The following is a 26830-nucleotide window of genomic DNA, read 5'->3' on the forward strand; positions in this document are numbered from 1 at the left end:
GGAAAAATACATTTCAATCAAGTAAATGTTCCTTTTTATAGTATGGACTTGTTAAATACCCTCTTCATTTAAATCAACCCCAATTGCCTATCGGTTTAGCTAAAACAGTTCAACAGTTGGCAAGCCCAAAACATAAGGTTATTACAGACAGCTTTATGTGTAATGGTAAAGCTTTAAACAAATTGCTACCCCCGCCCAACACCCCCACCCAGCCAAACCGAATGACAGGAGAAATTACCTGTGGTCTCTCATTATATTATATTGCAGCTTTTGAAACTATGAGCAAATTTTTAAAAATCAATTAATAGTATTTAGCTGATGTGAATCCATGGGTGGATTTTTCGCTTCAGCTGATTATTTCTCTGAGCACACTTCACTGCTCCACAAAATGGCAGACTAAAAAGGAACCACAAAGTATTCTGTACAGTGTTTGGAAGGCAAAGACCCAAAGATACATGAGCTATAAGGAAACTGCTTGTGAGGATCTGCTCTGAGGAATTACAACTGAAAATGGAGAAGAAGAGAGGGCCAGGATCAGCTTGATTCCCATCAACCAACTTCTGAACGGACTAGGGTAGGATCAGGGCTGGTTGAGTCTTGAAATAACTTCTCATCACCAAGGCAAAATCACAGGGCTAAAAAGAAGCATATGACCAATGCCTCGACAAGGAGGAAGGAAAAAATAAAGAAGGAGACAACAAAAGAGAGAGAGAGAAGAACTGCAGAGGACAAAGGATGGACATTTGTACTGTGGAAAGAGCATGATAACACAGAGGACAAAACCAAGAGCAAACATAGTGAACTAGAGAGAGAAAGAAAAGACAGAGATACACATGGGAGGTAGAGAGTGGCAAAAAGCCATTGATTTCCTCAGGTTATTAACCCAGAAACGAGAAGTTCCAATGCCTCCAACTTTTTGCCTTAGTTTACAAGGTGTTTTCTCTGACTTCTGTTGTGCCATCTGACCTCTCCCAACTAGCATGTCCTTCTAATCAGGTGCAGGAAGATGCCTTAATTCCCAATGGGAATTCTATATTCTCCTAGCCCCGGGCATCCAAGGTAAGATAAGACTACCTCTGATTCCAGAGGAAGTTGAAGCCTATAAACTAAGATAAAAAGTTAGGCAGTTAGCAGGGGAGTTCAAGAGTCTTGTCATATGATAACCAGTGTCACATTGCCTAAGCCAAAGTAGGAGGGCTGCATGGATCCTTAACAGGAAACAAGCAGAAAGCAACACCAATACCAAGAGGCGGGGTGTAAAGACCACACTAGATCTTTGGAGACAAGACAAGCTCTGGGGACCAGGGTGGGGTAGACAGAGGAGGAAGTCACCTTTTCCTGAAGAGATAGGAGGGGCAAAATTCTCTAGCCAGGCATACTGAAAGACAGGCTGATGGAGAGGGAGCCTTCTAGTCTCTGAAAAGAAAAAGTGGAAGGGGTTAAGAGAAACTGCTAACAGTCCCAGCCCATAGTAGGTTGCCCATGGGAGCCACTGCTCTATGGGTTTAGAAACGCATTTTCCTCCCTGCACACGTCTTGGCTGCTGTGTTACAAAAATCTCTAGCCCTTTACCTACTAGGGAAGTGAGGTCTGCTAGCCAGAGGAAGAATAAAATTAGGAATTTATTTTTAAACAATGACTTGTGTTGTCTTGGTCCATAATCACAGCCTTTAGGGCTAAGGGCAATCCACTGACTGTTAACAGCACTAGACTGGGTCTGGGCCACCAACAGCCAGAGAACCTGTTGGAGATGCCTCTCCAGCCAAAAGGTAGGCATGAGGAATCAATGCAGTATCCTTGCTTCAGGGGGTCACACCTGTAGGGAAGAGGAAACCCTGCATAAAATCACAGAACAGTGGACGAGGCTAATACGGGGTCTCCTTCTTCAGGCAGAGGCAGAAGTGTGATAGCTTCGAAGTTCCATACTAGGAGAGAGACCAAGGAAGCCCAGCAAGGCTCCATTGCTATACAAGAGGTCTCAGATCACTTCTGGCATATCAATGGCTGGCCTTTATTCTCTCAAGTTTCCTGGTCCCAAAACATAGGACTTTAACCCCTCCCCCATCCCAGATGAGTTTCAAAATACCGATGGTTTACTTAGGAAACCAGCCTAGGCCTAAGAGCCAAATCCCTTAATGCAATGAGGGCAATACGTGAGTGAGGCCTGGCCTTGGAGATCCAGGTGGCCCCATGTGGCCAAGGACAGGTTCCAATGCATTTTTTTAAAGAAAGAAATCTCCACTGCCTTTTATTTCCATTGCAAACTGGATAGTGAAACAGGTCATTCAAACCCCACGGTCCCAGTGCATCTGTCTAGGAAAGTCTCTTGGCATAGATGTTTCTGAGCTGGGCTGATCTTTGGGAAAATTCTCATCAGTGTGCTGGAGCTCATTTTGGGGACATGGACATGCTTGTTCCCTTGTCCAATGGAGATGTGTTTTTAAGAAAAGAAAAGCTATGTAGAACCAAATCCGAGGGGGACTGGGGGCATGACCATCCAGAGTTTTGAAGGGACTAGGGAAGTAGACACAATTTTGTCCAAGGCAAGCACTGGATTGCTGGTCTAAGCCTCGGGCTGGGTGATTTAAAGAAGGATCTAGGTGCTCAGACCCCTTCTTGCCTTATTCAGATAATTACACATCCACTTTAAGGTTCCTTGGTTACTGCTGGTTGGGAAGAAGCAGGAAAGAGAGAGAACTTCCTTAGGAGTGGGGTAAGCCCAGAAGGAGGTCTCTTGGAACTGAACTAATGAAGACCCCTTAGTTCCCAGGAAGAGCCTTGCTGCAAGGAAAACTATGTGTTCAGATCTTGTTGCCCTGGTTTCTGCCATGGAAGGCCACAGGAGCAGTATACACAAGAAGATGAGTATGGTGTGTAGAGCACACACCTTGCTATTTTAGTGCAAATACAAGAAGCAAATGTTTAACATCAGCCAGGGTACTTTTTGGTCACAAAGCCCCTTGCTTATACCTAGAAATTGTCCCCATCAGGGCAGGATGGCTATGGGGACATTGTGGATGAGGGCTACCATAGCAAGACCAGGTTATTTTCTCTAGCTAATCTTACTCCCATATTTTAAAAGAAATTATTGCCAATGAATCATAGCCAAAGTCATTTAAAAATACTGAAAAGCCACCTCAGAAAGTTAGGATGAACAAAGCTATTGTTCCGCTCTTCCTTCCTTCCTTTCCCTGCTCTAAGAACAAGAAACATTTCCATCAGCCCGTGAAGACCAACCAGTATGAGATGAGATGAGTTGAGCTGACAAAGAAAACCAGTCTTCCTCCATTCCATTTGGACAGGACAGAAGCTCAGGGGGCTGTTCTGAGAGCTCCTCAAGGTGGGGCAGTGATCCCTTGTGTTGGATGGACAAGGTGAGGGACCCCATTGTTCCTGTTGGTCCTCAATGCCTCCTTCTCTTTGGAGACATCTGCAGTCCATGTGGATGGGAACCATATGAATACAGGGAGAAAGAGCTGTATTAGGTTGCTGGGAGGATTTTCCACTGAGATCAGGGCAGCAGCATATGGCTCCAAGATGCAACATGACCCTGGGAAAGAATGCTCAGGAGCCTAGTGGAAGGCAATACAGTTCAGCGGGAAAAGGCCCTGGAATAAGAGCCAGGAGATGTGGGTTCTAATCCCAGCCCTGCCCCTAGCCAGCTGTGTGACCTTGGGGAAATTACTTTACCTCTGTATCTCTGTTCCTGGCCTGAAAATGAGGAATTTGAAGTAGATGATGTGATCTTAAGGTTCCTTCCAGCTAGAAAACTCTATGATTCAATCTAGGCTAATACTAAAGTCTGTAAGGACACGAAGCAGTCATGCTAATGGCTATCCTTTCCCAAACAGTGAAGAGAAAAGGAACTTTTCTCTCAATTTACCCCTAGTTAACACTACTTATGAAGTTGTTCAGCCCAGCCCCCATATATACATTTTCCCCTTCTTTGTCCCTATTTCTATTTCTGTAAGGGAGAAAAATCAGGAGGTAGGAACAAGCAACAGATGGATTGTGTGTGTGTTTGTGTGTGTGTGTGAAAAGAAGGAGGGAGAATGGGGGAGTGGATGTAAATGCTTGCTAAATACTTGATATTTGCTGACTGTGCAGAAGGTAACACAATGGGACTTTAGTGGTAAAACTGGATTGGGTAAAACTGGGAATGAACGACAGAGGTGAAGGCGCTCAGTTACAATTTTATTTTTTGTCTTGAAAATGGGCTAATTTAAAATGCAATTATTGAAGGCTTGAATTTTTAACTATGTCAAGCCCCTCTGAAGTGGCAGTACAGAAACATTTCCTTATAATTGATTAAAAGAAAAATGGAAAATCTACTATTATTATAGAAGATTGTTGGTTCAAAGATCATTCTAAAGAAAATATGTCCATTTAGTACTTTCTAATGGTGCATATTCCACAAGCAAGGAAATGCTCAGAGAGGTAGCATAGGGCCTGCACAGGAGGAAATCTGAATTCCTCCTCTGGTCTTGCTCTTTGCCAGCAGGTCATTGAGCTGCCTCAGCCTCTGTTTCATCTTAAATTGAAGGAATTGGATTAAATGAGATCTGGAGAAAGACTATGGGTGGAATCTTTGGGGATCAGGCCTGAATTTTACAAACAGGCCTCTTACCATTCTCTACACCCCCCCATTCCAAGTACCAGTTTTTCCCAATTAACTACAAACTATTCTGGGAGGTACTAAGAAAACCTTAGCTTCTAGAAAGAGGTAGGGGGTAAGTAAAATGGGCTTCTTAATGGTTTCTAACAGGCCTACAAATAAAGAAGAGGGGCAAAAAGAGATTCTCAAATTTGGGGTTCTTCAATGACCAGTTAACCAGGAACCAGTACTACCATCATCTGGACTTTTCTTGAACCAAAAATGTTTCTTGTAGCTAAGGACATCTGAAGCTTGTCTGGGGCATCTGAGCTACTCCTTCCACCATTGAGTCCCCTCCTACACAATGCACATCAGCCGTTGTCACTGATCCATGTTGGAGTATCCTGTAGTATCTCCCAATTATGAAGCAGCTGCACACACACACACAGCAAGCTTATTCCAGTTAAAGTGGAGGAACAACTGCAAGTCGTTCAATAGCCAAACAGCAGCTTGGCTTCGAATGCTGCACCTTTCAAACTATCCGAACAATTACAAAGAAATAAGGACATCTTCATATCTGCTAAAAGCAAACACAGAATTGGCATGCATGGCTTTCACTTAAAGTTCATTGTCTTTGCCATTATGGGCTGTGATCACAAACAAAAAGCAGTGTTATGAACCTGTACCTCAAAGACTAAGAACTATGTCAAATGATCAGTCCTTAGCAAAGAGAAAATCCTTTCTAGTGTTAAAGACAAGTGAAAGGTTTCTGTGTCTTCAGTATGCAATACCAGGATTATAGATAAAAAAGAGTTGCTTAAAATATGCCATAACATTCATTTAAAATATAATTAGAATGTCTGGTCCACATTGAAATTATTAATGTAAGCATAACTGTTAAAAAGTTATCAAAAGACTGATTCTATTGAATTGGCCTCTGCTACTCATTTTGTTTTCTCCTGGAGGTTTCTGTTTGGCAGTGACAGCATGATTTCTAAACTACGTTATTCTTCTGCATTTTTTTGATAAATTTTCTGCATGTGTTTTTTAGACAAAAGAAAATCACCAGTTTATAAAAAAGGAGCCTGAAGAGTTTGCTCCTGAAATACAGAAATGTTTTATAAAAAGGATATTGGCTTCTTGCTATAAAAAGCGACCAAAAGGTGTCAGACCTGAAAACAAATTTCACAGTGTTTTCAGTGTTGGCTGTTTACAAGGCATTCAATAGAATAGAGATAGATGGATACCATACAGTTTGTGTAATAATTTGCTATGTTAGACAGCCTCCTAGTGGAATCCGGTATATGAAGTCCCTCACCCCCAACTCTTATTAATTGCTTATTGATTCCAAAGTGTCCCAGTGGAGAGGTTGACAAGGAATTCACTGTGCTTTATAAACTCTACTGAAATGTCTACAGTGTTTCCCAATGCTGCCTAGTCTCTTTTAGCTAGCCCTCACACTGGGGTCCTAAGCATCTGGTGTCAGAATTACAAGTTGCTGGTGTTTCTCCCCCTTGGCAGCCAGAATTGGTGCTAGACAACAAACTGGGGGCTCAATCAGGAGTGAAGAGCGAGGCTGGGAAGCTGCCTTGCCGTCCTCCTAGGAGCCTCCAGCATTCTTGAGATCGGAAGACAAGGGGCACTTGTGTTTGTCACTCTTGGATTTGCCAATGAGGTTTTTCCCCACACACACACATTTTAAGTGATGTGTATGTAAGCAACCCTCTACAGAAGGAAGACTGTCATGTATGAGCAAAGTGAGACGGGGAAAATAACGCAGTCGCCTAAATATTCAATAGAAACGTCATGGACTAGCACATTTTGCATCCCTGGAAAGTTACCCCAAAGGATGGTTATCAATCTATCTCTTATAATTGGTAACTGTGGATCAGTGGCCCAGAGGATAAATCACAGGAAAATAAACCCAACATATTACAGTATGTTTTTAAAAATAACAACACCACCAAAAAATAAAAACTTGAAAGCACCAATAGCCCTGTTGGACACTTGAGCAGAAGTACCCTATTGTAACGGTAAGCTTGGATTTGTACTCTGGACTCTGAACGCTCTCTCCTCCTTCACATGGAATCACCAAGTGAGTCCGAGTCATCCAAGGACAGAGGCAGGTACAGGTCCTGTAAGAAGATAAGGGATAAAGTTAATTCTCCTTTTCTTAGCATCTTGGGCTTTGGGCTCTGATATGGGCAAGATTATATGACTGCTTTTGTTTTCTTAATTAATATTTTCTCTAATTTTTATTTTGAAATAATTATAGATTCACAGGAAATTGAAGTACAAGGAGATATCCTTGTACCAATGCACCCTTCACTCAATTTCCCCCAATGGTATCATCTTGCAGTTTTCCATGCACTCGTGTGTGCGTGTGTGTCTGTGTGTGTATGTCTGTGTGTGTGTGTGCATGTGTAGCCCCATGTAATTTTACCACATGTCTATATTTGTGTGACCATCACCACAGTCAAGATACAGAACTGTACCCTCACCAAAGGGCTCCCTCATGCAACCCCTTTATAGCTACATCCACCTGTTCTCCATCCCTAAGCCCTGGCAATCAATGATCTGTTTCCCATCTTTATAATTTTGTCATTTCAAGAATGTTATATAAATGGAATCATAGAGTATTTAACCTTTTGGGATTGGACTTTCCTATTCAGCATAATTCCCTGGAGATTCATCCAAGTTGTTGCATGTATCGTTAGTCCACTCCTTTATATTGCTGAGCAGTATTCCATAGTGTGGATGTACCATAGTTTGTTTAACCGTTCACCCATTGAACGATATGTGGGATGATTCCAGTTTTGGGCTACTACAAATAAAGCTGCTATAAACCTTCATGTACAGGTTTTTGTGTGAACATAAGTTTTCATTTTTCTGGGATAAATGTTCAAGAGTACAACTACTTGTAATTGCATGTTTAGTTTTGTAAAGATTGTCATATTGTTTTCCAGAGTAGCTGTACCATTTACATTCTTACCAGAAAAATTTTAGTGATCCAGTTTATCCACATCCTCACCAGTATTTGGTGTTTTTGCTACTTTTTATTTTAGTCATTCTTGTAGGTCTGTAGTGATATCTCATTATAGTTTTAATCTGCATTTCTCTGATGGCTAATGACGTTAAACATCTTTTCATGTGCATAGTTGACATCTGTAATTCTTCTTCAGTGAAATGTTTCTTTGTGTCTTTTGTTCATTTTTTCTTACTGTTGCATTTTAAAAGTTATTTTTATATTCTATATATGTCTTTGTTAGATATGTGGCTTGCAGACATCTTCTCCCAGGCTATAGCTTGTCTTTTCATACCCTTTGCATGGTCTTTGACAGAGGAAAAGTTTTTAATTTTGATGAGGTCTAATTTATCCAATTTATTATTTTTTTTCTTTTATGGGTTGTGTTTTTTTTTAATTATAATTTATTGAAATTAGTACGGGAATAAGGTTCATACATTGCAATCTGTTTATATGTCTCTCAAAGTTTCTTTTTTTAAAAAATTTTTTGTTTATTGCAGTAACATTGGTTTATAACATTGTATAAATTTTAGGTGTACATCATTATACTTGTATTTCTGCATAGATTACATCACGTTCACCACCCAAATATGAGTTGTGTTTTTGTTATCAAATCTAAGAAGTCTTTGCCTAGCCGAAGATCAGAACATTTTCTCCTCTGTTTCCTTTCTAAATGTTTTACATTTACATCTATAATCCATTTTTGAGTTAATTTTTACATAAGATGTGAGGTTTAGGTTGAGGGTCATTTTTTTGCCTATGGATATCTAATTGGTCCAGCAGCAACTATTGAAAAGGCTATCTTTCCTCCAGTGACTGATTTTTGCACCTTTGTTAAAAATCAGTTGTGAATATATATGCAGGTTCATTTCAGGCTCCCAGAGAACTGCCAGGCCTTGAACAAATGCCTAACTCATAAAATGTACCCCATCTACCTACTTCCAACTTAATTCCTGATGCTTCCATTTCCGAACATGAATTAAGATTCATGTCTCCAATATTGCCCCAAGCCTTGTCTATGTTTTGAGGAGAGATGGATGATATGGCATTGGTTTTTTCCATTGCTCCCAGAGCTCTATTTGGAGATCTCCATTGATTGATTTTTGCACTCTTCAGTGAAATGTTTCTTTGTGTCTTGTGTTCATTTTCTAATTGGATTTTTTTCCTCTTGGACTTAATTCATCCCATAGTTTAAATCAATGATTTTCAAATCTCTCTCTCAATCTCTTTTTCTCTTCTCCCTTTAAATCCTCTATTCAAATGAAATTTTTCTTAGAAGCCCAATACATGGAATAAATAAAAGTGCAGTTGTTCTGGTTGAACCAGACATGGGGAAGGCAGAATCTCACCCATCCCCAAATGAAGCACAGTTTGAAAACCACTGTTTTCATTCACATTATAGCAAGATACTAAAGGAAACTGGAAAATTTAGGGTCAACTCTGTGGATATTTGAGAGAGTCTCTTTGGTATGATGGAAATAGAGAACTTCAGTAGAGGACTGTCCAAGAAAATTGGAGAGTACAGCTTCTTCTTGAGGTAGAGGAAAAAGTGAAGATGAGGAAGAAGGACAAGAATGGGGAGAAGAGGGACTTATTTATCTAACATTGAGAATGCTTTCTGCTGAGAAAGAAGGGGAAGGAAAACTTTTCGGCAGCTTAGAATGGAAAGAGGAGTAAAGTGTATTCAGATACCTGAGGTTTTAGCCCTGGCCAATTAGTACTGTGACATTGAGCAAGTCTTTAATTCTTGGTTTCTTCATCAAGAAAATGCAGACTTTGAAACTGACAATCTGTAGGGTATTTTCCAGCTATTATTTGGGACTCTTCAAGGGAACATTGAATCACTATTAACACAACAAAGGCAACTACAACAAATAAATTCACTTCTCCCAACCCACCATCCCTTCACTATAAATCAGGGGTTGACAAACTTTTTCTGTAAAGGGCTAGATAGTAAATATTTTAGGCTCTCTTTGCTGGTCACAGATAGTCTCTGTCACATAGTCTTGTTTGTTTGGTTTTTTTTTTTTTTTACAACCCTTAGAGATATAATAAATATTCTTTACATCAGGGGGCCATCTAAAAACAACCAGGCCATAGGCAGGATTTGGCACTCTTGTTCTAAACTACCAAACAAAATTTCTTAGAAAACTGAGAAACAAGAAGCACAATGCTGAGGAACCAATAGGAGGGCAATAAAAACTTGTAAAATTGAATTGAGGCAAAGTGGCATACAATGGAGTTGCATCTCTGGAGGGATATAGTTCTCCAGTACTTGAGTAAAGTAAAAATTGAACATAATAAAAAGTATCTTTGAGCTCTAGATTTCCAGAATGGGAGAGAAAGACTCTGAAAATCTGCTCTTACATAAATACAGTCACACTTGAAAAATTGTCAAAATCAACTTTTTCAGAACTCTGGAAATCAACCAAAGGCTTGCAACAATCCAAAAAGTGTTTATTTAAGAAAAATGGCTGAATCTCAGTAAGAATATCAAGATTTATTGGGCTTTAACTTGCTCTATTTCCATTCTCCCTCTTCCCAGCTCTAGTTTAGCTTTGAAAACCAACAGCCTCACAACTACAGTATCTGAAAAACAGCAATCTAGCAGCCACTGGAGGATGCAGAATGGGTTTGGAGCTCCCCAAAATGCCCCATTCCCAGAGAATTGTCACTATTTGGCCTGTCTGGTAGCTCCCTGGAAACTCTCACTTATAGGCCTTTTCTTTTTTTTTTAAACTCTAAGCATCTCTTTATTTATTTATTTATTTTTTCCCCAAAGCCCCAGTAGATAGTTGTATGTCATAGCTGCACATCCTTCTAGTTGCTGTATGTGGGACGCAGCCACAGCATGGCCGGAGAAGCAGTGCATCGGTGCGCGCCCAGGATCGGAACCCGGGCCACCAGCAGCGGAGCACGTGCACTTAACTGCTAAGCCATGGGGCCGGCCCCTATTTTTTTTTTAATAATTTTATTTATTTTTTCCCCCCAAAGCCCCAGTAGATAGTTGTATGTCATAGCTGCACATCCTTCTAGCTGCTGTATGTGGGACGTGGCCCCAGCACGGCCGGAGAAGCGGTGCATCAGTGTACGCCTGGGATCTGAACCCGGGCCGCCAGCAATGGAGTGTGCGCACCCAACCGCTAAGCCACGGGGCCGGCCCTATAGGGCTTTTCTTTATTCCACCTGACTCAGAGCACACTCATTGTGAACAGCCTTTTCAGGAAGCATTAATCAGCTGCAATTGTTTAAAATCACAGCTGCCTGAGTCGGGGGGGGGGGGGGGGGACAGTTGGCACAAATGAAGCTGCTCAAAAACCTTAAAAGGAAAAACTGGAGAATTAATGTCCATAGGGGACTTTGAAAATCTCTGACATATTCCCAGAAATCTCTATGGCTGGGCACACGTATTTTCAGAAAAGAGCTGAGAATGCCCTAACCTCTCACCTCTGGTTGGCCTTGAGGCACTACACAAGCAGCAAGTGAATGCTAAGGCAAAGTTGTAAACTACCTGACAGAGCATTGAAATCATGCCCCAACGCACACACAGAGCACCACAGCAAAGGCTGGGAGACTTACTGGATCATACCATTTAAGGAAATATAGCAAAATTATCTTTGAAGAATGAAGGAGAAATCAAGACATTCCCAGATAAACAAGGACAGAGTATTTGTTGCTAGCAGACATGTCCCACAAAAAATACTGAAGAGAATCCTTCTGGGAGAAATAAAAAACAATAGACAGTAATTCAAATCCACATAAGAAATAAAGAACACTGGTAAAGGTAAATACAAAAGACAATATAGATTTATTTTTGTAATTCTTTTCTTCTATTATCTAATTCAAAAGACAACTGCATGGACTAGTAACTATAAAAATGTGTTGATGGACTTATTATGTATAAAGATGTAATTTGTATGTCAATAAAAGCACAAAGGGAGGAGGGAAGGAACAGAGCTATACTATAGCAAAATTTTTATATACAATTAAATTAAGTTGATATTAATCCAAAGTAGATTGTATTAAGATGTTAAATGTAATCTCCAGAGCAACCACTAAGAAAAGAACTCAAAATAAAATTAGTAAAAATACAAGGGAATTAAAATGGTACACTAGAAAAATATCTATTTAACATAAAAAGGGCAGAAATCAAAGCATAAAGGAACAAAAAAGGCATAAAACATATAGCAAATAGCAAAATGGCAGACGTAATTCTTACCTTACCAGTAATCACATTAAACATAAGCAGATTAGACACTCAAATGAAAAGGCAGAGACTGGCAAATGGATTTAAAAAGAAAACATGATCCATCTCTATGCTGTTTGAAAGAGACACACTTTAGATTCAAAGACACAAATAGGTTGAAAGTAAAAGGATGGAAAAAGACTTACCATGCAGTTAGTAACCAAAATAGAGCTGGAGTGGCTATACTAATATTAGAAAAAATAGACTTTAAGATAAAAATTGTTACTAGAGACAATGAAGGACATTTTATAATGATAAAAAGGGTCAATACATCCAAAACAACAATTATAAACATACATGCACCTTAACAACACAGCACCAAAATACATGAAGCAAAAAATGACTGAATTGAAGGGAGGAATAAGCAATTCAACTATAATAGTTGAAGACTTCGATACCCCACCTTCAATAAAGGATATAACTAGGCAGCAGACCAACAAGGAAAGAAAAGACTTGAACGACACTACAAATAATTATGCATCTATAAAATACTCCATCCAACAACAGAATATACATTCTTCTCAAGAGCCCATGGAACATTCTGCAGGATTGATCATTTGTTAGGTCGTAAAACAAGTCTCAATAAATCTAAAAGGATTGAAATCATGCAAAATATGTTCCTTGACTACAGTGGCATTAAATTAGAAAGCAAAAACAGAAAGATATTTGGGAAATTCACAAAAATGTGGAAATTAAACAAACACTGCTAAATAGCCAATGGGTCAAAGAATAAATCACAAAGGAAATTAGAAAATACTTTTGAAATAAAGGAAAAACAATATAGCAAAAGTTATGGGATGCAGCTAAAGCAGTACTGAGAGGGAAACTTATATGAAATGTTCAGAATATGCTAACTCATAGAAACAGAGAGTAGATTAGTAGTTGCCAGGAGGTGGGTAGAGGGGGAAGGGGCTGTGACGACTAACAAGCATAGGGTTTCTTTTGAGGGTGATAAATCTATTCTTGCACAAGTTTTTGATTATACTAAAAACCACTAAACTGTACACTTAAAAAGGTGAATTTTATGGTATGTGAATTACATCTCAATAAGCTGTTATTTAAAAAATAGTACCTTTGAAAATCCCTTCATTGACAATTAAATGCTGTTTATGTGATTCCTGAGCATGCAACCCTATACAGCCACATGCATGTATGATGTATAATGTATATAGTAATATTCAGTTTGTATTGATGTGTACAAATGTAAGAGACGGTTTTGTAGCAGTTTTGTTCTATGACTATATTGTGACTATTGATGAATTCCATAAGTTAAATTTACACATAATGCACGTCCACTGTAGCAGAAAGACCACAGGATTAAGAGTCAGAGACCTAGGTTCTAGGCCTTACTTCGCCAATTAACTTCCCCTTTCAGGGTCTTTGCTTCTATATTTGAAAATTGAGGAAGATGTAGACTATAAAATCTTTAAGTTTTCTTCTGGTTCTAAAATTCTATAAAATATAACTTGGATCATTGCATTTTGTTTTTCTTTAGTTATAGCAAAGCAAGAGAAATGAGACAGACACTGCCAATTTAGTGAACTCGCTGGACATTTTTCAGGCAGTACAGAAGGGCCTTTTCTTTATGGAGGCCACTTTGAGTCCCACCACACTGAAACACTAGGCTTCAGCATTCATCCCTGCTCTTAATTGTTCATGTAACAGTCCCTTCAGTGTAGTTGGTTGGTTGGTGGATATAATTATCTGAGAAGATTGTTCCAGACTTTTATCTCAGAGGAAGGGGGGACAGGCCTAGGGATAGAATCATGAGAAGACTCCACTTGCAGCTGCTGTACTTGGAATGGGTAGGGTGAGATGCAGGCTACGGAGACAATCCGTAGGACTAGGCTTAGGTATGAACTTCAGTCCTCCATCAATTTATTTAATATTCAAAATAAATTTTTTGTATGGGTATTACAATGTTCAGGAAAAGGAATTATCTCAACATTCTATTTTTGTTGATTGATATGTAGAAATACAGAAAAACACATATTGCTTAACAATACAAATAATTTGCACCTGAAATTCATTTGCTTAGTCCCTTGGAGCCCTCCAGAACAAAATGTTTGTAACAAATACAGCTGTGCTGGCGATATTATTGCATTAGAGAAAACAAAAACTTGGTCTCTGGTCCAAGGAGCTTATGGTCCAAAGGAAGTCAGAGAGGAGTCTTGAGAAACCTGGCTTCTGGTTTGGGTTTGCTTTTTTCCAAATGTGCCCTGCACTTTTCTGATGGTGTGGCTTTGTTCTTGCTGATTTTTTTTTAAGCTGGAATGCCCATTCTCTTCACCAGCCATCAAAAACCTACCCAGGCTTCAAGACCCCACGTAAATGTCACCTAGTCTGTAAAGCTTTCCTTTCTCCCACCCTCCCCCAGTCAGATGTCTTTCCCACCCTCCTCTGTGCTCCTGCAGTCCTTTTGTTTGCTCTTGATTACACTACCAAAATCCACTTACAGTGGTGTCTATGATTTAAGGGTCAGGACCCTGCTTTACACATCAAACTATCTCTCCAAGCACTTAAAGGATGACAAAAAAAAGTCTGGAAACAGAGTAAAATATATATTTAAATAATGTTAGTTATACTTTCAAATAATATGTCGAATATATTTTCCTTCAGTCTCCAGACAACTTTGGAAGTAAAATGTCTTCAAATTTAAAGCCATGAGTGCAATCACTAATCTGGAAAAAAATTAAAAATCAATGAAAAATTTTCCCTATGTTTCTAGGCTTTTTGAACATCTTTAATATGATACCTTCTCCAAATTGTTGAATCATACTGGGGCTGTCTAATCTTGGCACTTTCTTTTTCTTATCTGTAAAATGGAAATGCTATCTGCCCTATCTCTTTCACAGGGTTATCACAAGGGTAAATGAGAAAACGGCTATGCAACAGGGAAAAGCAGCATGAAAATGCAAAATGTTGTTCTCATTAACCATACAAGGATTTACTTTGCATCCATATTGCAGCACTCGAGTATGCGGACTTTGGCTAACCCCATCACAGCTGCATTACAGAGGATTCTCCGCGAGCTGCTTAAGAGGGGAAGCCAAGAGGCTCATTACAGCTTAGGGCCCTGCCACAGCCATCAAAAGTTACCAAAGGGATGCTGGGACTTCAAGTTTGTTTCCAATTGTGCAGGAGGAAAGTCATGACCTCAGCCACCTGCTTCCTGTCTCCACCATGACTCACACCTTTCAGGTCCACTTGGATGGAATTTCAGATGAGATCTGCTTAGGCCCACTGCCCAAGGACCTTGATGGTGCTAAAGCTCAGGTAGCTGTGTGAAAGAAGGAGCGAGAAGCTGAGACCTGAACCCCAGGGGGACGGAGGAAGGTCACAAGACACTTTTTAGCTTATTCAGAAAAACCAGTTCACCCTCCATCATTGGTGGTGTGAGCATGAGGCCATTGCCTCCTGAGAGGATTTACTGAGAGAGATGCAACATCACTTTTATGACATTTCTGCCCCAAATGCATAATCTGAATTTAATCACAAGGAAACATCAGACAAACCTAAAGTGAAGGACATTCTACCAAAAAACTGGCCTGTACTCTTCATTTCTACAATATACTATCCTAAAAGATAAAAAAAGACTCAAGAATTTTTCTAGATTAAAGAAGACTAAAGAGACATGATAACTGAAGGTAATGTGTGATCTTGGATTGGACCCCGGACCAGAAAAAGAACGTTATTGGGTGGCCGGCCCCGCGGCGTAGCGGTTAAGTGCGCATGCTCTGCTGCTGGCGGCCTGGGTTTGGATCCCAGGCGAGCACCAATGCACCGCTTGTCAGGCCATGCTGTGGCGGTGTCCCACATAAAAAGGAGGAAGATGGGCACGGATGTTAGCCCAGGGCCAGTCTTCCTCAGCAAAAAGAGGAGGATTGGCATGGATGTTAGCTCAGGGCTGATCTTCCTCACACAAAAAAAAAACCCGTTACTGGGACAATTGATAAGATTTAAATATGGACTCTAGAGTATGTAATAGTATTGCATCAGTGCAAATTTCCTGATTTTGATAATTGTAGTATGGTTATGAAAGAAAATGTCCTTATTCTTAGGAGATATATAGTGAAGTATTTAGAGGTAAAGGGGCAGGATGTCTGTGACAATCTCAAATGGTTAAAAAAAATAGAAAAAATGTGTATGTGTGTGTAGAGAGAGAGAGAAAGAGAACACAAAAAATCAGTAGGTCAAAGTATAAACAACTGGTGAATCTGTGTAAAGAGTATACAGAAGTTCTTAGTATTATTCCTGTAACTCTTGTAAATTTGAAATGATATTAAAGTGAAAAGTTAAAAAAATAGTGAGAATTATATAAAATCTAAATTTTTTTAAAGTTTTCTCTAGAAAATTATATAATTTATTACCTAATGTTTGTTTGCTTAACTGTCATAAAAAGTAATTTTAAAAATAAAATAATATATTGAAAATTTCACAGTTAAGAAAACAGTGAAGCTCTAAGACAATGCTGCCACCTGTTGCTTATTCTAGTCCTTCAATGGTTAAATTAGTGTTTAGAATTGAGTCCCCCCCCCAAAAAAAAACACCCCCCAAACAAATAGGCTGCAAACCCAACCAGGAGAAAGGGTTTAACAATGCCAGCACTCACCTCAATGGGCTTATGGATGATGGGTCCTCAGCCTAAATGAACTGAATATGTCAGTGGAAAAGCTAAATGACTCAAGTGTGCAGACCAAACGCCCAAGCTTCCCCTAGCCCTTTGGGGAAGGTACTGATGGAAAGTGGTGGGGTAGATCACACTTTTCAGAAGGAAAGTAAAGGCAGAAATGCATAGGGCAAAGACACAGTAAGAAGCAATGTAGCAGAGGAGGGTCTATGTGGAGAGTGGAACAACAACAGTAGGCTACTCCCCGTCCTGGAATGTCCACATTAACAAGCTTTGCTGCTCAGAAGAATAACTGAAAGCTGACTGCAAAAGCAATTTTCATCCATCTCATAATCTCTAGGTGATGCTGGCTACACAGACAATTCAGCAGATCCTCCTTTGGGGAAACCAAATAGCTCAGCAGGACAATTAGAAGGTTCTGGTCAGGCAGGGTCAATACCAGAAGTTAAAGGGGTCATTAAAGAAATGAAACAGGCATTAGGAATGATGGAGCAGGTAATGGTCAGATTAACCAGGAAATTGAAGTCCTGATGTAGAGAAAAGGAAATGAAAATGGATGTTAGGCAGTGGTGCGCTGTTAAATGTTTAACAACTGACTTCCTGTGGGAAAAAAACCAACCACCTTAATTTGTAGTATTTGCTGATTTCCACAGTGTAAATATTCCTACCATGGGTAAGTTCTAGTTACCAACATGATGTCACTGAACACAGAGTTAGGAAGTGATGTAAAAGCGAGCTAGTGGGAAGTGACAGCAGCATACTGCTAGCAGTAACCTGGGGGCCAGTCCTGTCTGCTACTACCTAGATATGTTACCCTAGTAAGTAACTAAACTTTCTGGATCTCAATTTCTTCATCTGTAAAATATCAACCTCATAAGATTGTTGAAAGAGTCAAATGAAACTAATTTATCTCCGTCTAAGATCTCTTCCAGCTCTGATCATCTATGGTTCTGTGATGGAGTTGGCCATATTGGTGGCTTTTTGCCTGTTTTCACCTCACACCAAGTCTTTTGAGCAGGGAGAAGACAAGAGAATCCTAGAGAAAGCTGCTCTAGAGTGTGGTAATCAAAGCAGAAACCACATCCACATCGCCTTAGAGATGAGGTTCAAGGAAGTGACTACTCCAGATTTTCTATATAGGAGAGATTTCTAGGTGGGAATCTGTTTAGAAAGTGGGGCTAGAGAATTTATGCACTTTTAATATTTTAATGGTATATATTTGAGAATGACTTAGAGGTGTAAATGGTGCCCAGGGCCAATGCAATGTATATATGCCCTCTCTTCCTACACTGTACCAGAATCTGCCTTGTAATGAAGAATACATAGTGAAACTAGGGTCTGTTCATATTTTAATGTCCAGCAAATCTAAAGGGAAAAACTCAGTGTTAACTTGTGTTGACTGCTACCTTTATGTCACTTCTATTGATTGGTGCCTGGGGACATAAGTTGCCCTCAATGCCCTCTGTGCTATGCGTCTGAATTAGAGAGACAAATGCTCAACCCATCCCCTGAGCCATCATTTGGTGACACCATTGCTCAGAATGGGTATTTGGGAACTCTGTACTTCTTCCTTTTGGTTAAATGTAACTGCAAGTAAATGAACCGGGAGTCAGAGGAATAAATAAAAATGACTGAAACTTGGCCCCTTCTGGGATTCCCAGGGCTTCAAATTAATGATCCAGATGAAGGGAAATTCTGGCCTTGATGTGCTGTTGAAGTAGACGGAAGAGAAAACCCTCACCCAGCCATTCAAAAAAGTCCGAGTGCAAAGGGGTTTAGTAAGGTATAAGAGACATAATACCTTGTGCTTCCGGAGGCTGCCAGGACTGGTGGGCGTAGAGATGGGAGACTGCTTAGACTTGGGGGTAGAGAGCTGGCTGCTTGAGGTTCCATTTGCTAGCCCAAGGCAAGAGAAAAGGAAGGGATAAAAATCAACAGCATACAAAGGAACACGTTATCCTTCCCCTCCAAAGACACTAAGAACATTCAAACAAAGTACACAGACAACCAAGTGATTTGATGAGTAGAACAAAGGTGAAAAGAAACACATTCCTCAGAAAGGCAAGAACTTCAATCCTCAGTTAATTAGATCCCCGAGCAGTGCAAGGCAGTAATCCTCCCACCCTTTCCCCTGAGTGCTTCCAATTACAGGGGTCTGGTTCTTTTCAAATCTTTCTCATATTCATTCCCAAGTTTGACCCTAACAACATCTCTGGCAGGTAGTCTGGGAACATACTATTTTGTTTCAATTTTGTAAGTGAGAAAAAAGTGAGGCACAAAGAGGTTATGTGCCTTACCTTAAAGGGGAAGACATATGGGTAATTCAGACTGGGGCACATCTCCTTTTGTGGCAGATGATGCGGCAGGTGCAGGACAGCCCCATTGTCAATCTCTCCCCCTCCTCTCTTTTTCTACTCATCTTTCCCCCAACTCTCTCTTCCCTCCCTCATTCTGGGTGAAAAGAACAGAAGGAAAGAAAGAGAAAGGAGTCTAGACAGGAAGAAGAATGAAAAAGAAAGTGGAGGAGAAACAGAGAGTGAAACATTAAAAAAAGGCTCAAACGGCAAAATGGGCAGAGGAGAGAATCATAAAGGAGAGAGAAAGAGGTCAAGAATGGAGGAGAGGGGAGACAAGAAAGGGTAAGAAATAGAGAAGAGAAGAATGAGGAATTTTGAAATAGGGAGAAAGACACAGAGACAGAGGAGGGCAGACATTGGTGGCCTGAGTCAGAGTTCACCCCATTTGCTCTAGTCAATAAAATGCTGAAAAGAAGATGGTTTAGTATGTAACATCTTCATATTCCATTGTGTTTGCAAATTGTTTTATACTCCCTTGCTAATGAGCTTTTAAAATATCTAGTCACGTAAAAAGAAATGTGGTAGGTTGAAATGGAACAATTAAACAGCTTTCAAAGTGGATTCACGTTCAGACATCTCATGCTAAAGTTAATTTTTTGTGTATGTGTGAGGAAGATCAGCCCTGAGCTAACCATCTGATGCCAGTCCTCCTCTTTCTTCTGAGGAAGACTGGCCTTAAGCTAACATCCGTGCCCATCTTCCTCTACTTTATATGGGATGCCGCCACAGCATGGCTCGACAAGCAGTGTGTTGGTGCGCACGTGGGATCCGAACCGGCGAGCCCTGGGCCGCCGCAGAGGAGCACGTGCACTTAACCGCTTGAGCCACTGGGCCGGCCCCATAAAGTTAATTTTCTTTTAAATCTAAGGATCTACATTGTTAACCAGAGATATTCTGAAATGTGCTTTAAAATTAAAGCCAAATATCCCAAGGGTGTGGGGTGGGGAGAGGGAAGGAGGGAGGAGGAGAGACAGAAGCAGGAAGGGAAGGCGGGAGGGAAGGAGGGAGAGAGACAGATTGAGAGAGAGAGAATAGAAAATTGAAAAAGTTAAGCAGGAAAATGGCTTGAGAGTGTTGCTGTTAGTCCCACAGGTAAAGGTTGCACTACTATATCATGAATATTTCCTGGGGATATACTTCCTCTGCACCACTTATGGTAATGTTTCTCTAGGTTCTGGAACCTGCATATCAACTGTAGAGCTAGAAGAGTCATCAGTATGGTAGCTGCTGAGTTTATCCAAGTGCAAGTGAGCTGAAAAATGAGCACTTAAGCATCTACTGTCTGGCTTTGCTTGTATATTCACTCATCTCTCATCCACTCACTGAGAGGCCTTTCTCCTTTCTCCCTGTGAGAGCTTCCTGGAAGTCATTCATTCATTTAGCCAATAGTTACAGAGTACTTCCTCTGAGCCAGGCCAAGTATTAGACACCGGGGTTTCAGAGATGAGTAAGTCACTTCCTGCGAGGAGGCAGGCAAGAATAAAGTGGGCTAAGTGCTATGTCAGAGCCATGCAAGGGACATTATTGGAGCCCACATACAGGCTTTGAAATCAGGGGACTGGGAGGCAAACAAGAGGAGGCAACATCTGAAAAAATCTTGAAAGATGACTCTGGGATAAACAAATCTATAGAGACAGAAAGTAGATCAACGGTTGCCAGGGGCTGGCCAGGAGGGGTGGGGGAAGTGTGGGGGGAAATAGTGTCTGCTCATAGGTACAGAGTTTCTTTTAGGAGGATAGAGATGTTCTGGCATTAAATAGTCGTGATTGTTGCACAACTCTGTGGCTAAACTAAAATCCATCGCATTGTACATTTTTTTTTTTTTTTTTTTTTGTGAGGAGATCAGCCCTGTGCTAACATCCGCCAATCCTCCTCTTTTTTTGCTGAGGAAGACGGCCCTGGGCTAACATCTGTGCCCATCTTCCTCCACTTTATATGGGACGCCGCCACAGCATGGCTTGCCAAGCAGTGCGTCAGTGCGCGCCCGGGATCCGAACCAGCGAACCCTGGGCCGCCGCAGCGGAGCGCGCGCACTTAACCGCTTGCGCCACCGGGCCAGCCCCTGCATTGTACATTTTAAATGAGTGAATTGTTTGCTATGTGAATTGTATCTCAATAAAGCCATCCAAAAAAGATGAATTCAGGGCTGGCCTGGTGGCGTAGTGGTTAAGTTTGTGTGCTCTGCTTTGGTGGCCTGGGGTTCGCAGGTTTGGATCCCGGACACAGACCTACGCACTGTTCATCAGGCCATGCTGTGGCGGTGTCACACATACACAATAGAGGAAGACTGGCACAGATGTTAGGTCAGGGCCAATCTTCATCACCAAAAAAAAAAAAAAGATAGTGAGGCAGAGAGGGTAGAAAGGGTATTCTAGACTTTAGAATTTCACCAGTAGGGGCAAAGACATGGAGGTATGAAAGAATACAGTATGTTTACAGAAGTGCAAATAGCTCAAAATGGCTCAAGTGTAGGGTACCAGCAATGAGTTCTAAGAGATGAGACTGGAAATGAGGATAAAGGCCAGACCCTGGGGGCCTTTTGTGGGGCATTCTGTGAAGTTTGGGATTGATTTGAGAAAGAAATCTGGGGGGGACACCATCAAATTTGCATTTTAAAACGATTCCTCCAGTTGCTGTGGTGAGACCCAGGAGGTGAGGTGGGTGGGATGGGGATTGTTTAGAAGACAATGCATTAGTACTGGTGAGAGGTGACTATGGCTTAAATTAAAGCAATGGGGAGGGAGAGAAGGAATACGGTGGAAGATAGAGACCTCGAGGCCAGTCAAGCTTAGAGTGTTATGTGCATATACTATGTAAACCACCCAAAGAAGAACGTGTCCTGTGTCAAACAGTGCAGACTGTGCGAGCTAGGCTTTGCCAATGCACTAAGGCTTTCTGGTGAATAAAGGAGGCATGTTGGAAAAGGCAAGAGTCTGTGAAGCCACAGTGGGGCAAAGTAGTCAATTACTCTGCAGGAAAAGGAAGGAGTTACTGGACCACCTACAGTGCCTGAGGGCCTTCCCAGCAGGACCTGGCCCTAGTATTCAAGATAGAGAGAAATCTTGGAGATCTGTCTTAGCTGACATAATGGAAGTCTTCCAAAAGAGCCCCCACCTCAGCTAGGAAGTCTAACAGATGTAGGCATCCCCAGGTAAGTTCTGGCATTTTGTTCCACATGATTGTTATATCTTTTGGCAACAAGAGATTCTAGTTTCCCAGCATTTGTCAGCCATGCTACAAAAGGGTGGCTACTATATTCCCAATGTAAAAACTCTCTTTTTTACCTACACTCTTATCTAGCTGAGAATGAGCCTACTGGTCTTGCCAAAATGTGGAAAATTGTTAACGACAAGCATGTCTCCACCTATTGGTCATAGATCTGCACATACAGGTTCTTTTATAACTTCCATTTTTCCCCTCATTATCCTCTGGAACTCTCTCACTCAAAAACTTTAGGGGTAATACATGAAGACATATTCCATCTACACCTCTCTATAGATTCTCTGCATATGTATGTGTATATATGTTCCCCTGCCACTCCCCCAGCTAATCAATCTTAAGCTATCTGTAAATAGCGGACTTATTTTGCCATCCACACTCAACAAGAATTTTGGAAATCTGTTTTTAATAATTTAACTGCCACTCACTGCAGACAGTTGAAAAATGCAAACACTTTCCTCGACTTCCCTGATGCAATGAAACCCAAAGATGGACATACAGAAATGAGAAAATGTAGACATGCACAGGCAAACGTCGATTCCTTATAAGCTGACGGAGCTCCTGCATTTATAGGCTAGACAAAAATATACTCATATATGCATTTCTTCTATGGGTTCTGTGTGAAAAAATCTGGAAGGGTGCCATTTGATAAGGATTTTGAAGCCAATTCATAAATGTCAAGTAAAAGAAGTAGCAGGAAAAAAATGTAAATAGGGTCTGATGAACTGTGCAGGGTCTTGGATTGGCAAATCCACATGGAAGGCTGTCACAGTTCATTTTGAGAGTAGCTGGAAATAACACAACTGTTTGGTATCCCTCATTTTCCTTTAATTCTTCTTTACTAACCATCCTTGAGCTCTTGTCTCTGAGCTTCCATTTCTCAGCTGCAATTTGGGAATGCATGAGTAGCGGGTCTGCTCCCTCTTTTACTTGTCTCTCTTGCTCATTTCCCTCCATAGAACCACAGCACTGTCTCACTGTTCTCACCTTTCATTTACACATAGTCCAAATCCTTTCATTCCTTTCTTCTCATTGTATAGTTCATTTTTCCCCCTCTATAACAAGGTGCATCAGGAATTTTTCAATCTCCTAAGCGATCTTATCAATCAAAACAGGATAATAATTAGTGTGTATTGAGTGCCTATGATAGGCCAAGGCACTCTTCTCTCTCTCTCTCTCTCTCTCTCTCTCCCTTTCCCATTCTCTCTGTCTCTGTCTCTCTCTCCCACACACACACACACACACACACACACACACACACACACACGCAGAGTCTCATTTAGTTGTAGTCTTAGTTCTGATGGGGAAACAGAGGCTTGCTCCAGTTAGGGGTAGCAAAGTCAGTATTTGAACATAAATCTCTCTGATTCCAAAGCCTGTGTGGTTTTTTTTTGTTTTGTTTTCAGTTTTTGCTACATTGCCCCTTCTTTTTTAAATGAATTTTTTCGGGGACCCCTTCCTATGACAACTTTCTGATGGGGGGGTAGGAAGGAGAGAGGAAAGTTGTGACAGAGAAAAGAGAAAGGAATAGGAGAAGGTAGAAGCAGACACCAAAGCTACTCATCTCCTGGGCTTTTATTCTACTTGATCTAGTTTAGATTAGAAAGTGACTAGGAAGAGCTTTCTGTCATTCACTAAACTAACTGGGTATCATAGACAATGTCACGAAACAATAGCAGAGAGAGCAGTCAGCATGGCATGTAACGACCCTCATGCCACATAGCTCTGTGGGAAGATGGTATCTCTGCCCAGTCTGTCACTCTCCTCAGCTGGTACCCTTCAGCTATGCAATTGCCAAGCTTGGCCCTGCATAGTCTTGGCTCACTGGCTTCTCTGAATGATTATGCCTGCCCTTGCCCCACTGCTTGTCTTTAAATCCTTGGCTCCATCAGAATAGAACAGAACAAGCCCAAACAAAAGATGGCTGGTTAGGTAACTCAGCTGACTTACCTAGATTTATATGTATGGGGGAAAATGAGTTCCCAGGAGTGAGGAATAAGGTGGAGTGTGACAGTTCCCAAAGAACAAGGAGAGAGCCTAGTTTTTGGCATGGGTCACTAAGGACAGAGTGTGGTTACCAGCCAAGCTGAGTTGAGCTGAGCTCCTAGACTATGGATTCCCTTGTCTGGAGGCTGGACTGATCCCTGGAAATTGGGATGCAGCTGTGTGTAAGGTGGGTGTAAATAGCCCCAAGCGTGGCGATTAAATAACCGTCTGGGCAGCGAGTTAGACAGTCATTATACATTCTGTGTTCAAATTCACATGGCCAGAATGGCACAGGAAGAAAAGGGCCAGCTTTAGCACCTGCATTTCACCCAGTCTTCGACTGGAGACCAAACTGATTTAAGGCTCATTCTCTTAGCTCTGGCCTTCCCACCATTCTAATCCCAACACTTGAGCCCAACTCAAAAACAAACATCTTGGCTTTGGTTTGATGCCTAATTTGAAATTTGCTCACTGAAGATAACCCCAGTCTACCAAAAGAAGGCCATGATACTAATTTCAGAGCCACCTTAATAATTGCGGTTGTATTTCTACAATTGTTTTCAAAGCACTTTACCATATATGAATTCACATGATTCTCCTGATAACCCCAAGAGATGGTTGCCAGGAATTACTGGTCTCCTTTTTAATCACAAGGATATAGAGGCTCAGAGAGAGTATGACTTGCTTAAAGGGTATAAACTGCCTCTCCTCAATGGACGGTAGCCTCAGAGATTTGCTCAGATTCATTTCAAAATTCCCTTAAGGTTAGCACATCACATACCTCCCACTGTGAGATTTTAGTGATTGGTTCTCTGTCTTGTCTTCTCTAATTCCCTAATGCCTTTCAGAGTGAGATCTCAATACACAATTCAGCCATTTCCTCATTTTTTCTCATATTAAGATGCTCTAAGTGTTCCTTCATTCCAGTCCGAAGACACTCCATTTTCTCCAAGTGTTCTTTCATTCCAGTCTGAAGACACCCCATTTTCTCCCTACATATACAGGGATTTTTTCTGGAAGGCCACCCAAGTAGAATCAAGGTGGTTTCAACTTACTTCAGAACAAGGCCAAGAGACAGAGCCTGTGGTTTTCACACATTCATTCCAAAGAGCCATTGGGCAGGATGTTTGGATTGGTTTGGCTAATTGTTTCTGCTCAGTGGAAAAGCTATTGTGTCTCTCCCCAGACCCATCCATTAGGGAAGCAAGAACTGAGGGTCCAGGAACAGTTCTTCACTGATTTGACCATAGGGCTGGTTCTCAGGCCAAATTCAATCATAGGTTGCGAGATACTGTAACTTCAGAAGTTAGAATTTGAATTTTAAATCTATTCTCTACAGAGTCTTGGACAACATGCAGTTGTGAATCCTTTAAATAAAGGAAAGAAGAGTCTTCCCTGTTGCAAAATAAATATGTGTACCCATTCCTGCAATATTTTGACACAGATCAGTCTCCAAGAAGAGGATATCTGTAAAGAGGCTGATGGAAGTGCCAGGATTGTTTCTTCAGGCCTGATAAGGCTGACAACATTTATTTCCTGTTGAAGGCGGTTCTGCTGAAAATATGTTTCTGGTCCAGCATGCCTGTTGTCAAGGCTCACTACCGGTTTTATGGGTCAGGAAGTAGAACAAACTACACTGGTCTTAATTTGTGGAAAGAACACATACTTTGGAATCAGTCAAGGTTTAAATCCTGGCTTAGCCATTTCCTAGATGTGTGACCTTGGGTGTAACCTTAACCTCTGTGAGTCTCAGTTTCCCCAACTGGAACATTTGAATAAAAATAATGTAGATCCCAATTGTTGTTGTTCTGAGGATTACATGACAAACTATACATAAAGTGCTTAGCCAAGTGCCTAGCACATGGGAAGGGCTCAAGAGATGACATCTTCTATTGATATTACTACCACCACTACTAGAAATGAAGGAATTGAGTAACAATACAATATATAGGCACTGAAGATTGACCAATCTATATAGGCTGAGGACTAATTCTTCGGCTAGCAGATCAGGCATTAGAGGACTGAAGTTTCCCTGAGTGAAGCCCGTTACTTCTGGTTTTTGCATTTTGTTGCTGTGTTCCCCAAAACACAGCCCTTGGACCTCTGCTCTTCTCTCTTTTTACTCTCTCAGCATTACCCTGGGGGGAGGCAGTCAATGAATGCAATGTGGAACCATTGAAGGTTTTGGAGCAGAGGAGTAACACAATGGACATGGTGTTTTAGGATGAGAAATGTGATGGCATCACACCAGATGTGTAAGAGGACAGAGATTTGAAGCAGAGATACCACTTGGGAGTCTGTGGAGTAATCCAAGCATGAGGTGATGAGGGAAAGAAAGGGACTTCTGTGTGAGTAATGTGGAGATGTTTCAAAGGTTCAACAACAAAAACAGCAGGATATGGTGGACATGAAGGATTAAAGAGTGGGAAGAGTCAAAGATATGCCAAGATGTTGGGGCTGGGAAATAGAATAGAATTGATTCTATTGTCAGACAGGGAGTTGGGAGGAGGAAACATTTTTGATTTTTAGACACATTATGTTTGGCATATATAAGCATGATTTCTGGTAGGCATTCATGGGATTGACATCCAGAAGGAAGATTGGGGCTGGAGATGTAGATTTAACAGTCGCCTCCCTGTACCCTGGTGTGCTATATTTATCTCCATCTCTGCTCTTTTGTTCATGCTTTCTCCCCTGACAGAAATATCCATTTCCTTATCAACTGAAACATAACTCTCCTTCAAGCCCCATATCTTCCAGGAAACCTTCCCTT

General features: G+C 41.1%; 1 protein-coding gene across 5 annotated transcripts in view; it reads right to left on the reverse strand.

The window, feature by feature from the left end:
* Positions 1 to 205: 205 nt before the first annotated feature.
* The window catches only part of DCX (doublecortin), a 112153-nt gene continuing 85528 nt past the window's right edge, over positions 206 to 26830 (reverse strand). For 3 of the 5 annotated variants that reach the window (XM_058536529.1, XM_058536531.1, XM_058536530.1), the window contains exons 6-7: positions 18297 to 18391; positions 206 to 6729 (exon numbers count right to left, since the gene is read on the reverse strand). In XM_058536529.1, the coding sequence (XP_058392512.1) occupies positions 6673 to 6729; positions 18297 to 18391 (152 nt within the window). In that variant the 3' untranslated portion in view covers positions 206 to 6672. The remainder of the gene's footprint in view (positions 6730 to 18296; positions 18392 to 26830) is intronic. The other 2 variants (XM_058536532.1, XM_058536533.1) reach the window with 1 other exon arrangement.

This window comes from Diceros bicornis, chromosome X (assembly GCF_020826845.1).
Source record: "Diceros bicornis minor isolate mBicDic1 chromosome X, mDicBic1.mat.cur, whole genome shotgun sequence".
Lineage (NCBI taxonomy): Eukaryota > Metazoa > Chordata > Mammalia > Perissodactyla > Rhinocerotidae > Diceros > Diceros bicornis.